This window comes from Carya illinoinensis, chromosome 4, assembly GCF_018687715.1.
Source record: "Carya illinoinensis cultivar Pawnee chromosome 4, C.illinoinensisPawnee_v1, whole genome shotgun sequence".
Classification (NCBI taxonomy): domain Eukaryota; kingdom Viridiplantae; phylum Streptophyta; class Magnoliopsida; order Fagales; family Juglandaceae; genus Carya; species Carya illinoinensis.
The window spans coordinates 15,361,027-15,375,292 of NC_056755.1; the positions used below are offsets into that span (position 1 = coordinate 15,361,027).

The following is a 14,266-nucleotide window of genomic DNA, read 5'->3' on the forward strand; positions in this document are numbered from 1 at the left end:
TTGTCATTGATGAGTATCTATAATGAAAACCAGCTCAATATTCTATGAACAGTGAAATTAAAATTCTTTGAACAGAAAAGAAGAGTGCAAGATACGGCATTTTGAATACTATTATACCGGTAATCCACTAATAGGGACAAATGAAAACAGTGGAGTGAAATATAAAAAGAAGTAAGGACGGAAACAAGATTCTGAATCAAATTACATTATAAGGGCGAAACAAAAAGTGTATTTAAAGTTTTGTCTTATACTTGCAGCCTTGATTGTCGACAGTTCGATTGAAGATGTGGATGTTGTAATCACAAGATGAGGATGATACGGCGTGTATTCTAAACAAAAAAATCTTGACTTTCCCAGAAAGTCTGATGTAGGTATTGAGGGGCAGGACACCGGAGGTGACATCGGAGAAAATCTCGGTGTTGGAGAGCAAGCGGTCGGCCATGATGGTGAGCGACAGGTTCATGTGCTTGGTTTCGCCGGCGGATATATCACCAGCGATAAGTGGGGCTTCACCGACGAGCTGGCCTCTGTAGTTGAGGAGGGCGGTGGAGTTGGAATACTTGAAGCCGACCTTGTTGGGGTTCTTGACGGAAACATCGACATCGAGAGTGACGTTCAAGTCCACGGTGCGCCTGGCAATGTCGAGAGAGAAGTCGAGGTCTTTGATGCCTACGTCGTCGAACGTTGTCACGGGACGCTTGGCCTTGAATACCGTGAAAGCCAATATGACAATTAATATTACGATGCCGATAGTGGTGCCGATAACCGCCAAACAACAAGTCTTTCTGCGCTTCCCAGATGAACCCAGACCTGGAATTGAACTCGAACCACCTGCTTTCAAACCTTTTCCTTCCACATCCATCACTTTGCTTTGCTACTAATGTTCTTCAGGTAAACATAAAACTTGGGCCTGCGTGTATATGTAACTGGTTACAGGGCACATGATAAATGAACAACGTAATGTAGTTCTCAGAGGGCTCAAGTTTGCTTTGATTTTACCCATAAAGAAGAATTAGCCTTCTAATATTTACTACAATCGATCTTCATCAAATTGCACAATTCAGCATCTGAAAAGTAACAAGCAAAACATTTGGAGGCAATAACGCAACAAGAATTTGTATACTGGAATTTGGACTGGAGCGAATTCTCACTACAAGCAACATCCTAAACATCGTGCTAGAAGCAACCAAGATTCAATTTTTATGATAGGAATTCAGATCTCTGTACAAACATTGAACTGCATAAAAGCTTTCAATCCGTGATTCCGTTATACACGGAGTGAAATAATCACAACCCGTAACTAACAAATAGCCACACCTCAGATACCGGTCTGTAGTGTCCATTTCATTTTCTTTACTCAAAATCAGAACTCAGTTTGTTCTTTCGTTTTCTCGTAAACCAAACAACTTTTTTTGATTGATTCCCATGAACCAAACAACTAAACCACAACAGATTCTAAGTGAAACATAGGGAAAAAAAATCCACAAAACTTAGAAGCTTGAAGACTTATTGAACCACAAATATCCATAGAACTCTAAATCTGTAGTGGGAATCAGAAAACACTTAACCCCATGTCCAATACGAAAGCCTTATCAGACCCGCATACAAATTTCCGGTAAAATCAAAGCTCAAAGGAATCCGATTCCAGGAAAGGAACAACAGAGAGGCCTCTTGTGAGCCAGAAAAAATCATGGGCGTTCAGGGAAACAATTTGAACAAACACGAAAAATGAGAAGTCTTCATCGAAAGAGAGGCAAAGAGACAGAAAGTTATCACGTTAGGGAGACAGAGAGACAGATAGAGATACCTGGTGGGTCTTTCCGATGAAGATGCCAACGTTGAGGTGCGAAGTGAAGAGGCCGGGGAGTAGTTCTGCGAGGTGAAGAGGCCGAGGAGAAGTTCTGCGAGGTGAAGTGTAAAGACCGTTAGGGACAATGCACTGGTTGCGTTGGAACTAGAGATAGGAACATATTTCGTCAACGAAACAAACAACTTTTTTACAACAGAGAAAGGAGCAAAAGCTCCACCAATGCTAGGGGTATTTTCGTCCGCTTAGAACCCCGTTCGAGTTTGGTTTCTCTGATCCTCTTCGCTTTCTTGTGCCAATTGCTCACTCCTCTTCAGCCTTGTCATTCTCATTGATTTCATAATGATCAATGATTTCAGATCGTATGTATTTTTTTTTTCTTTTGTTTAATTTGTATATTCATTCCGTCGAATTTATTTGAGCGATAGTAAACTTGAAATTTACTTTTTTTAAAAAGAAAAAAATGGATATTTTGAAATTCAATTGGGCTAGTCGATTTTCTTTTTCTAATTATAAAATCATTGTAATTTGAATGGGAATTGATACTGTAGTAATCAGGATTCAGGTCAGCTCAAAAGTGGCGGGGAAATGATTGGTGGGATTGTTCGACGTCAATCTGTTTCGGTATTGATCCGAGTTTCGCTCAACAGAACTTTTTTACAGATAGTTTTTATCCATCACTACAAATCTTTATTTTTTATTTTTTCTTTCACTATTTTTTAAAATTATTTAGATATTTTTTTAAAAAATAAAAAAAATTACAGATTCATTTAAAAATGTTTACTTAATCACTACGTAAAAATAAAAAAATAATTTCGTACCAAAATCATCTATGAGCTTAGTGTTTTCCTTGCTGAAATTTCTTTTTATTTTCCTCTTTCTATTTTTGAATGATTGATTATTGCTACACGTTATTCTAATTTAATAATTTTTGAAAAAATCTAGTTACAAGTATAACTGCCCACTAATATATGTATACCAATCTGATATGATTGATCAAAAAAATAAATTTTATTAAAAAGGTGCTAATTTAAATTTTAAATATAAATAAATTAATATTTATACACAAATTAATACGTAACTTTACTTTTACAAAGTAAAACTCATAATTTTTCAATATAATTTTTTACTGCCAGTAATGGGCTACCATGGCCGCTTACACGCTTAACTAGCATTTACAACCCAAAAAAAAAAGTGATTGAGCAACATCTGAGTTTAAATTCTGATCCAATGTAGCTTTGCAGGGTGTGTTCATCAGAGTTAAAAAATGAGGACCAAATCCTTTCGAGTTACTTTTCATGGTGTTTGAAAAATTACAAAAATTCTATGTGCAGTCACTTTTGATTACTCTTTTGTGCACTCCAGTGATATAATTGGTTGTGTATTAAAAAAAATAATAATTCAGTCAATCATATCAGTGGAGTGCGCAAGGAGTATGGAAAAGTGACTGTATGTAGCATTACTCGTGGTATAAAGGCATTCGAGTAGAATTATTCATAAAGTATATGTCATTTGTGTAAAGTGCCCCCGTATGTTTGATTATTTTGGATTTGTGTTGTTTATATGTTTTCATAATCTCATTCTAATTTGGTTCAGGCTGCTGTTAATGCACTTCATAATCAGCCAGTTGTCAATGCTGCTCGTCAACCATGTGACATGAGCTTTTAGTCTGATGAACGTTATACATCGAATTCCTTTTTAGTCCTATAACTAACCATTATCGAGTTCTGTTCTTTTTCAAGGGCCTCGTTCGTTCCAGTTATTCGCAATGCAGATAAGATGAATTTTGATGAGATAGAGGAGGAGATCAATATGCTAGATAAGAAGGTGAATGATGGTTCTATATCGATTAATGAGATGGCTGGAGGTACATTCACGATATCTAACAGTAGTATCTATGGAAATCTTTTTAAGTACACCAATCATCAACCCAACGTTGGTACTGCTATATACAATTTTGTCTTGAAAATATTTCTTACATTACATCTGTGCCTGTGGTTCCATATCATAAATGGTTGGAAAATAATTATTAAATATGTTTGCTACTCTTTTTAATAGTTGTAATATGGTCATTGCGAAGCACTTCAGACTGATACAGGGAAAGATCCAAGCTCTCACTGAAAAAATAGATTGCAATCTTCTTGTTTCGATTGTAGTCTTATTCTGTGCATTAGGCCTGAACAACAGCCCGCCCAATCAAGATTTGGCCCGACCTGTTGTGGCCCGCAACCTAGTGGCATCGCAGGATGGCCCGATCCGACCCGAATGATTCGGGTCGGGTTAAATCTGCGGTTTTTTCGCCTAAATGCAGAAGTACGAAGTTGTGGTGGGAGACACAACAATTGTTGCTAATCACTCCTTATATGTTGATTTCACTTTGCCTTACTCAGAATCGGGCGTGTCAATGGTGGTTCCAGTGAAAGATGAAGAGAAGAACAACTTTTGGATTTTTTTAAAGCCACTAAGCTTGGATCTGTGGTTAACAACAGGTGCAGCATTTGTCATTACAGGTTTGGTGATTTGGGTTCTTGAACACCGAATAAACAGTGAGTTTAGAGGCCCGCCAGATCAACAACTTGGCATGATTTTCTGGTTCTCCTTCTCAACAATGGTCTTTGCTCACAGTAAATATCCTTCAACCCCATAAAAAGATTTTCTTTCCCTTCCCCCCCTCCCCGCCAAAGTTTAACATAATTGATTGTGTATATTGACATCATTATAATGAATCCAGGGGAGAGAATGGTAAGCAACTGGTCAAGATTCGTAATGATCCACGCAGAGAAGGAACATACCTCCTTCTTGGAGACCCACGCCGAAACTGATCTTGAAGCTACAGCCGAAGAGAGAGAGAGAGACCCACGCAACCGTCTGTGTGAGAGAGAGAGAGAGCGAGAGAAAGAGAGATCACGTTGGTGAGAGAGAAGTTGAGAGAGAGAGGGAGGGGGGCTAGGGTTGAAGACGAAGGGAGATGGGAGTCGGGAGTCTCGGGACTGAGGGATACGGGTTGATTTCTTCAGCTGCGGTTTCGCCCGCATAACATTTCATATGACCCGTTTCAATTTTAACCCGAAGTTTATCGGGTGGATCTGATCGGGTCAATCGGGTCAACCGGTTTATAAAAATTTATGCACACCCCTACTGTGCATGATCCAATGCACTCCATTACATATTTTGGCAGTTGGCTATATTAGGCATATGCACTCAATAGTGACCCGCCCAATGGTCGTTGAGGGCAATATCGTTCCAAGACCAATGATGTGTATCGCATTGACTAATGAGCACAGGCTGATTGATGGGAGGGAGGCTGTGTTTTTCCTGCGTCGTATTAAAGATGTTGTAGAGGACCCTGGGAGGCTTCTCCTTGATGTATGATGAAATCCTGTCTAAATCCCTACTTTGCTTGCGAACATGCGATTCAGTATTATCAAGGATAACACCCATGGCTTAAAGTTTTGCCTTGATGTCTTTTATGATCTGTGCAATGCCATTAAGTTCTCAAGCTTCCTTTTATTCACATGTTTGCAAGAAAGAACTTTATCAAGTCTCATATTTTGGATACTGACTTTGTATATGAAACTACTTTTTTTTATTACTATACCAAAGTATTTTCAGATGTTTGCATTCAGTCTAGGGTCCTTTTGACCGGATAGTGAATTCTTTTAAGGATCATGTAAAATCCTCAAATCTGTACAACACAAGATCCTTTGGTGAAGGATTGACACAGTACGTGTAACAATGCCATTTATCTGTTGGGCGGGGTTTTATAACTGCTTTATATCTCGTGTAATTTTCATGGCCTTCCTTTTTTCTGGACAAGATTTAGATTTGAGCCCAGATTATCCCATTTTCATAAACTCCACAACTTGAGGCACCACCTGAAGTACCATTTTTGCAGGACATTGTAGAGTCAGTGCGGGAAAGTTGATAGAAGCTACTGTTAGACAGAGTATTCATGAAGATCCCAAAACTGGAGCTGCTATACATGGACATTACAAACCAAGAGCAGCAGCCAAATCTCTTCCTCAATCTCGAGCTGCTATACATGGAAATTCCAAACTAAGAGCAAAAGCACAATCTCTTCCTCAATCTCATCCTAAATCAACTTGATGTGTCTTTCTGATTTTCTCTTGTATTTCCATTTTGCACATTACCATAGTTACTATTGTAAAGCTGTACATTTCCATATTTAGCTTTGTAAAGCTGTAATCTGTCAATGGCTAGTCTAATATTTAAGTCAAGTGAAGTAGAAGAAGAATGCAAGTTGGCCTCTGTTATTTTCCATTTCCAATCAATTTATTTTCTTACAGAGCTGCCTCTCTCTCTCTCTCTCTCTCTGTGCGAGTAATTGTCATTGTTTTGTTGGCGACTTTCATCTCTTACGCTTTATTTTGTTTGATCGAAATCAATTGCTGTCAGCAGCTGTATCTTTGATAACTTGGGCTACCTGAATAGAAGGTCTCTTTCTTCTTTTGGCGAGAGTTACTCTGTATATATTGCCTTTTCTGTTTTGGTATTTGGAGGAGAAGAAGCCAAATCAGTTGGAATTAACACACCAAAAAAAAAAAAAAAAACCTCTAAAGTAAAAGAGAGATAAACACGTAAAATGAGCCTTACACTATTTATTATTATTTGTTGGATGCTGTTCAAAATATTTATACGAGCAACAATAAACAAACTCTTGTTCTTCTTGTGGGATAAACAATTTTTTCTAAGTTGAACAATTTATTTGAATTTTGTATACACCGGCCTGGCAAGTTTGTAAGACCATATAAGAGTTAAAATTCAGATAAGCGACTAAAAAAATCACAATATTATTAAAAAAAAAATACTAACTTAATTATTAAATAAATAAATAAAAACTGTCGGGATCCACTCTTGGGACCCCAATCATTTTCCATAATAAAAAGCACTACTACAATTGACAGCTCTTTTACCTACAAACAACCCCAATATAGCATCAAGGTTATAGGTACATTTGCATTTGAAAATTAAATCTTCGTCTTAAAAATTCTAGCTGGCTAGGAGCCTTCATGAAATTGCTCTGGCAAATACCACTTATATTTCGCAGATGAAGCATTGATTAATGTATTTTAGATGATCGCCTCAAATGCTGGGTTAATCAGATAATTGACCTCTTGACTTGACCATTCCATATATAAAAAGTATGTCACTGTACAATTTTAATATATTTGAAGGCACAACTGTTTTTCCAAATAGTTTTTTTAAGAAAGAAGAGGAGAAATATACAAAATAAATAAATAAATAAACCCTTAGGATGTCATTTTCTGGAAACCAAATGTAAATATTTAGGCTTTTTTTTTTTTTTTAATATATATTCAAGTTTTAAGAGAAATGTGAAGGGATTTGAATGAGGTATGATATCATTACTGCATTGTAGTCTGCACTGAATCTAACACCACCACAGTAGAGATGATTTTTAGGATGACAGAAACAACGGCAGATCTGAAAAAATAGTTTGAGCATAAAGCCATAGACATATGTGCCAAGATAAACGTGCTTTCCTGGCGTGTTGGACTTCAAAGGCTTGTAATCATAGAATAAATAAGCCGAAGTAGAAACAGAATAAGAGTGCTTTCGCCTTCTACTTTGGATAAAACAGGTAAACTGATATGATTTTGAAGCTTCTTATTCGAGGAATGATGATTGTTTAAACTCACCTCTCAGTTACAACATTTAAACTAATGATCACAAGTGAAACACAATATGTAGTAGTGCAATGACAACTACATAGGCTCTTCCACACACAAGTTCTGTTTCATAGATAAAGATGATAAGGAGGATCTAATGCAAGAATTGCTGCTTGAAAAACTCTTCCGAGTTTGAAGAGGTCTGATTTCTGATTCACAAAAAGTTTCTACTATTAATGTCCACCACCACCACCACTGCCGGACCCACTTCCAGATCCATGGCCTGCACCAGCTCCCACTCCAATGCCAATGCCTATTCCAACCCCAAATCCTCCGCCATGGCCTCCACCACCACCACCTCCTATGCCTCCTCCAGCACCTCCAACACCCCCTCCTGCACCAAAACCACCACCATGACCTGACCCTCCACCGACACCACCACCACCACCACCACCTCCTCCTGCTCCTCCTCCTCCTCCACCTCCAATACCGCCTCCTGCTCCACCTCCTAAACCACCACCAGCACCGAATCCACCCCCATGGCCTGATCCTCCGCCTAGACCTCCACCTCCTCCACCTCCGCCTCCACCTCCACCTCCACCACCTCCTCCTGCACCCCCACCAATGCCACCACCTACACCACCTCCAGCTCCAAAGCCTCCACCATGCCCTGAACCCCCACCAACTCCACCACCTCCACCACCGCCTTTGCCACCTCCACCACCACCACCAATGCCTCCTCCAGCTCCACCACCTCGACCACCTCCAGCTCCAAAACCTCCACCATGACCTGACCCACCTCCAACACCACCTCCTCCTCCACCACCAAAGCCCCCACCACCCCCCACACCACCTCCAGCGCCCCCTCCAGCACCACCCCCAGCTCCAAAACCTCCACCATGACCTCCACCACCTCCAAGTCCTCCACCTCTACCACCACCAAAACCTCGTCCTCCTCCCGCACCTCCCCCAATGCCACCTCCTCTACCACCTCCAAAACCGTGGCCACCTCCTAGTCCTCCTCCATGACCACCCCACCTGCCACCACATCCTCGTCGTCCGCCAAATCGACAATCATCTCTGTATCCAGTTTTATCAAGCTTGTCATCTCCAAGAGTGATTGCACTCAAATAGAGTACAATGCATAGGACAAGAAGACTCACAGAAAGCCATTTCGAAGAATCACTCATGGCTTTTTTGATATTGCAGCTCGCTTAGTTTGCTATATATCCTATTGGATTAGAGCGTTCCTTATATAGACTTCACCACTGACCTATGCTCGCAGCTCAACTAAGCAATCATTAATGGGGGGGTGCAATATGGTTGAAACAGTTGGGGGATTGGCTGGAACATTAATTGAGACAATGGAAGTCAAAGGAGACTTAATTTTTTCATTTCAGAAACCGCGGCGGGTGGGGGATTATGGAGTACTTTGACTCCGAGTCCGGCGTACAGGTAAAGACCATAATAAATGCTGAACTTATTGCAGAAATATGAACTTTCTTGAAATTTAATCCCGTCGATCTGTACATTGCCTGTTGTTATGCCTTGGACTCCAGTAGTGCTTTGTTTAACAAAGACGAGACATATTATCGACGAGTCTAAACCGACTGCTATTCCTGGGGTGTCTGGGATCATATTGAAAAGAGTTTTGTCAAGTAAAGCAAATCACCAAATTGTGTACTAATATTGATATTTTCATATTCAAAATTTAAATTGATATTATTTTTAATAAAGTCTACCTTTTGACTAATCGTATTGAATAGATATATATATTAATACGTAGAATCACTTACAACTAAATTTTTTCTATTGTATTGCTGCGGACATGATCACATTCGCTACGTGCATTTACATCATAATCAACTCTACCGACACTCGTATCCTGGTTAATTAGTGCATTCCTAGCTTTCTACAACTCCGAATGTCGGCGATGGAAACTGGATGCAGAGATCCTTGATTTGTTCCCATACTGCGTATTATTGGTCTGCATGTGGCTTCATTTATGATTTATATTTTCAACTTCAATCACAAATTAATGTTGAAATAAAAATAAGGAAACCATTGCTGGTTGGTTGGATCTTCTCTCTTTTTGGTAAGATGAAGTTGAATATAGATGGTGCCTCAAAAGCCAATCCGAGACTTGCTGAATGTGGTAGTGTTATTAGAGACCATCGTGTGGTTTCTCTTGTTTCTTAGGTCATGGTACTAACGTATTTGCTGAAATTTCAGCTTTGTAAAATGGCTTAATGCTATCATATTACTGTTACTAGCTTGGTATTTGAAATTTCCAACGTATTCCTATAAAGCTACAAAATTGTCTATTAATTTCTTTGAACAAATTGGTTAGATTCCAATATTATGATTATTAAATTAATCAAATATTTAAAGTAAATAAACAAACTTGTATAACACAATTATTAGTTACAAAGAGAAACCATTTAAAGAACCATATAAAGGTAAAACTATGCGGGGTAGCCAAATTCAGAAAAGTCAATCTTATTATTAGAAAATAAATTACAAGGAATTATCAATTACAAAACCTTTCCAACTTGACTATCTTATTTGCCTAGACAAACAACCCGTTTGTCTTCTATCGTAATAGCAGCCAGAATCTCTGGCGATTTTCAAATATTACATTTCCTCCTGGAATTCTAGTGATTGAAATCCAATCAACGATCATTGACACTTGAAGTACGATCACACTCAAAGAAGATGAAAATTCTCAAGTGAAGTTTCTCTTACAAGCATTTGGAATATCCTTTCTAGAATTCCTGGCTAAAATCCCTTCAGGAGTTATAAAACTAAATCCCTTTAAATAGAAAGTCTATAAAGAGTTCCAGTCGAAGTAGGACTTTGTTGATAGTTAGCAACGGTCGCGAAGATGTCTCCTGATAGATTGCTGACATTTCGTTATAACTCTTTTTTGCAGTGACTGATTTCTGTTTATAAATCTATTTGGGATAAATGCAGATCTTTATGGACTCAAATTTTACATAAATGACTTATCTAAACAACCTCTAAGATTTTTAGATAAACTCAATGTTGTTAGAGATAAAGTCAATGACTATTTTACATTCATTCAAAAATTACAAATATAAAGATAAGATAAAGCTTATCATTTAGTTATTTAATCTTAGCCAACTTTTGCATTTATAATCTCTCCCTTTGGCGTATTGGCGACGAAACCAACTTGATGAATGTAAATTCCTTGTGAAAATTTCAAACAACAGACCAAAAAAAAAAAAAAAAGCAGAAAATTCTGAAGAGTTGTGATTCAATAAACCGACTTAGAAATCAAGCATATTGTCAAAAGTCAATCCAGTTCCAAGTACCAGTTAAATGAACCCAATTGAATGAAATTGTCTATCAGCATAATGAAATCTTAATCGAAAGCATAATTGTTTGTTATCCTAATAAAAGCATAAACAAGAACATACCAAATTGTATCTGAATTACAAAAAAAAAGAGAAAAAAAAAACTAGAATTGAAAGAAAAATAACAAGATAGATTTCTGCCAATGCCAACAAAATAAATGCTATTAATTTTTCTTCTTTTTCTTTTGCTGCTGCTGCTCTCCCCCTCTGGTGCTGCCGCTCCCCCTTAAATTTTTCTCCCCCTTTTTGTCAAAAATCAACCATGGGACTCTATTGATCATCATTTGAATAAGCCACGTTCGCCATGACTTGCTGCACATTCAAGGAGAGCTGAACCAACCTGTCATTTGCTTATCTACAATCAGAGCGTACAATTGCTAATTATTGTTCTAACTTGGACCGAATTTCCTTCTATTTAGCAGTAAATAAATCAATCTTTTGAGACAAAAGTGATTTGCTCAAGAACTTGAGACATAGGTACATAGGGCTCAGGGGGTGAAGATGCTGACTCAGTAGTTTGGATTCTCTTTTTAGTGAGAACAACCTCAGAATTTACTACAATTAATACTAAAATAGAGCCTGGCATATTCATTGTAGGCTCATTTTCCCTAAGAGGGACTTTGGCTTTCATAACCAACTTTGTAATTAGGCTGCCAAAAGGAAGATTTTGCTCTTTTTCCACGTGAGAGCGATGAATGATATTAATAACATGATATGGAAAATCAATTGATACTCTAGTAGTCAAAGCATACATAAAGTAAGCTTTTTCTAATGTAATTTCTGTGGGGCGGCTAATGGGCTAGAGATTGGTGAGCACTATTTTGGCCAAGAGGCAAAATTGAGGGAGGATATGATTAAGAGGTAGTTTATGGGTTTTGGCAGTCTATTTTGGGTCATTAGGTCCAAAAAAAAAAAAAAAAGATTGCGCATTGCAGTTTTTGTTGGGCCCCCATGCCCTTATATGGGTATAGTGATACTTCCACCTTAAGGAGATCAAACAAGTCTCTAAGAATAGTGGGGGAAACTTCAATTTGGGTTCCCCTAACTATAGAAGTTATGCTATGATCGTCTAAGTTGAAGTGGGCGATGTTCGAATAAAATTCTCGGACTATCTCAACACAAACAAGGTGTGGGAGATGCATGAGTGAGTTTCTCTAGCCTCTTTCAGTAAATATACGTTGGATGAGCTGAAAGTCATCCGAATGAAAATCATTTATACTTACATCCCTTTTACCCAACATGGGTTTTTTTGAGAATGTGTTGTGATATGCATTCTTAGCTTCAGCAGAAGTGAAGCATGTAATAGTAGCTCCTGTTGGTGCATTCAAGGGTGAAGGAGGAAGAGGAGCTGAAGTTTCTCCTAATATGGGTTCATCCTCACTTGAGGAGGAGGAGCTCTCAGATAGCATGGGAGAGGTGAACTTCTTTCGCTTTGCTCTTTCCTCGAACCTCATTTGAATCATCATATCAACCAAGTCAGAATAAAAGTAGCCAAGATCAAAGTTGTAAGAATTGGTTTACTGTGAAGACAATGACATTATGACCTTGTGATATTTGTTCAAACCCATGTACAACCCACTCACATTTATGTTCTTGCTATATATGTAAAAGAACCACCACAGATAGCCACAAATAAAAAGTGTGTGTTGATTTAGGAATTAACACAAACACTTGGTGTGCACCCACGAGAAACTGAAATCAATAACCTCGCAACCCATACAAAAATGTCCTCAATACATATATAAAATACTCTTAAATGAATAAGCAAGACAATGTCGACTCAGCCCAACCAATAGATCAAACCCAATTTCACATTATCAAAACTCACATGCCAATCTCCATAAATACATGCTGAACCCTAGATCTTGAGAAATTGTAGGATTCGAGAATCATAAAAGACTTACCATGATTAGGAAGTGTATATTAGAAAGATTGGATTTGCTTCTTAATCCCAAAAATCTAGAAGGATATAAGATTTAATGTAGTATATGGCTGGGTCTCGAGAAGAAAAGATGTCTTTTGTTTTAGGTGAGGTCCCGTGTAAGTGAGGGGAAATAATATTGGGGGTTGGGCGTGTGTTTGGCAAATAAAAAAAATAAAAAAAAGCCTTAATTCACGTAAGTAACTTGCTACTGTGTGCGTGTCATAAACCATAGAGTCCCACTGGGACTTATGCTAATTTATGCTAATAAATTATATTTTTATTACTTTATTTATTTTTATAAAACATAAAATAATAAGTACAAAAATAAAGCAAATAGAAACAATAATAAAAAAAAAAAAGAAAAATTAAAATCTTCTTTTATATGTATGAAGATTGAGACTAGTAACACGCGTAATTTCATCTTAGTTTAACCATAATGTATCTCACAAAACAATTTCGATTGTTTACACTTTCTTATTTGTAACTATCACTATGGATGTTCACTCGTTATAAGATCATCAATGTCAAAGTTCATGTGAGTGTGTGAGTAAGTAAACTTATACCATAGCAATTTTTTCCCTGATACTATTATTCATGAGTATTTGGCTCTTATAGATGCTCACAAGAGTTCATTACTCACCTTAAAAGTCAAACTTTATGTTAGGGCCTAGATACATGAGCATATCCTCCAAACGCTAGTTTGCACAAGTCTTTTTTTTTTTTATGTCCATTTTTGTTGTTCATCTTTTTTATAATAATTAGAGCAATGATTATTTCTATAAGAACTTCAGGAGATAGATCAGTGTAGGGTGTTAGTCTTTTTCTGCAATGATTTAACATCGACTTTTTCTATATGGATCAACTTTTTGTGTTTGGCAATGAGAGATCTCTTTATTAGGGTACTAAGTTCAACTAGTATTAGTCAATTTAAGGCATGAACTTCTTCCATGATGAGCATCTCAATAACCAATATAAACTTTAATTATAATATACATACATACAACTTTTTCACTGTACTTTGTAAATGAACTTTGCCAAGATGACCCATATGGTTAGTATGCACAAAGCAAATTGCACAAATTAGAGAGGAGTATAAGTTTAATAATTTATTATGGGAGACTACATATGCTTAAAACTTTGACTTATCAAACATGTACTTCCATAAAAGAACTTAGACAGATCAAAACAATTTTTATCTTATATTTTTCTTATTTGAAAGCTGAAAAACAGAAGCAAAACCAAATAAAACTATAAAATAGAAAAATAAAATTCAAGTTGTTGACTAATAAAATGGAATGCCTTTCACTTTATGTCACATACGCCAATGGCTTTTCTTAGGAACTCAGACCTTATACCATCTAAAGGTTTAGTAAATAAGTTAGCCAATTGATGTTCAGTAGGCACATGTCCCAAGGATAATATTTTAGATTCAACTAAGTCTCTTATAAAGTTATGTCTAATGTCAAAGTGCTTAGTTTTAGAGTGCTGAACATGATTTTTTGAAATATTT

General features: G+C 37.3%; 3 protein-coding genes across 4 annotated transcripts; 1 reads left to right on the forward strand and 2 right to left on the reverse strand.

The window, feature by feature from the left end:
- Window positions 1-92: 92 nt before the first annotated feature.
- Window positions 93-2,040, reverse strand: LOC122308521. Of its 2 annotated transcripts, XM_043121886.1 has the most exons (3): window positions 1,808-2,040; window positions 1,000-1,067; window positions 93-910 (listed from the first exon to the last, which is right to left on the reverse strand). In XM_043121886.1, exon 3 carries the CDS (start codon window positions 860-862, stop codon window positions 233-235), a length of 630 nt encoding a protein of 209 aa, XP_042977820.1. In that variant the 5' UTR covers window positions 863-910; window positions 1,000-1,067; window positions 1,808-2,040; the 3' UTR covers window positions 93-232. The 2 variants fall into 2 exon arrangements, with proteins under 2 accessions (XP_042977820.1, XP_042977819.1); XM_043121885.1 differs by lacking the exon at window positions 1,000-1,067 and having other exon boundaries at window positions 1,808-2,034.
- Window positions 2,041-4,112: 2,072 nt separating this feature from the next.
- On the forward strand, window positions 4,113-5,179 carry LOC122306277 (glutamate receptor 2.7-like). Its single transcript, XM_043118711.1, has 2 exons — window positions 4,113-4,431; window positions 4,986-5,179. Exons 1-2 carry the CDS (start codon window positions 4,113-4,115, stop codon window positions 5,177-5,179), a joined length of 513 nt encoding a protein of 170 aa, XP_042974645.1.
- Window positions 5,180-7,688: 2,509 nt separating this feature from the next.
- LOC122306278 (glycine-rich cell wall structural protein 1-like) lies at window positions 7,689-8,645 on the reverse strand. The gene is made up of 2 exons (XM_043118712.1): window positions 7,946-8,645; window positions 7,689-7,849 (listed from the first exon to the last, which is right to left on the reverse strand). Exons 1-2 carry the CDS (start codon window positions 8,643-8,645, stop codon window positions 7,689-7,691), a joined length of 861 nt encoding a protein of 286 aa, XP_042974646.1.
- Between the last annotated feature and the right edge of the window lie 5,621 nt (window positions 8,646-14,266).

Bases quoted from the DNA above. Each gene is read 5' to 3' on its own strand.
- LOC122306278 (XM_043118712.1), bottom strand. From the start codon at position 8,645: ATGAGTGATTCTTCGAAATGGCTTTCTGTGAGTCTTCTTGTCCTATGC. The intron at 7,850-7,945 runs GTATTGGAGGTG...GTTTTGGTGCAG, and splicing joins AGGAGGTGGAGCAGGAGGCG to GAGGGGGTGTTGGAGGTGCT.
- LOC122306277 (XM_043118711.1), top strand. From the start codon at position 4,113: ATGCAGAAGTACGAAGTTGTGGTGGGAGACACAACAATTGTTGCTAAT. The intron at 4,432-4,985 runs GTAAATATCCTT...ATATTTTGGCAG, and splicing joins AACAATGGTCTTTGCTCACA to TTGGCTATATTAGGCATATG.
- LOC122308521 (XM_043121886.1), bottom strand. From the start codon at position 862: ATGGATGTGGAAGGAAAAGGTTTGAAAGCAGGTGGTTCGAGTTCAATT.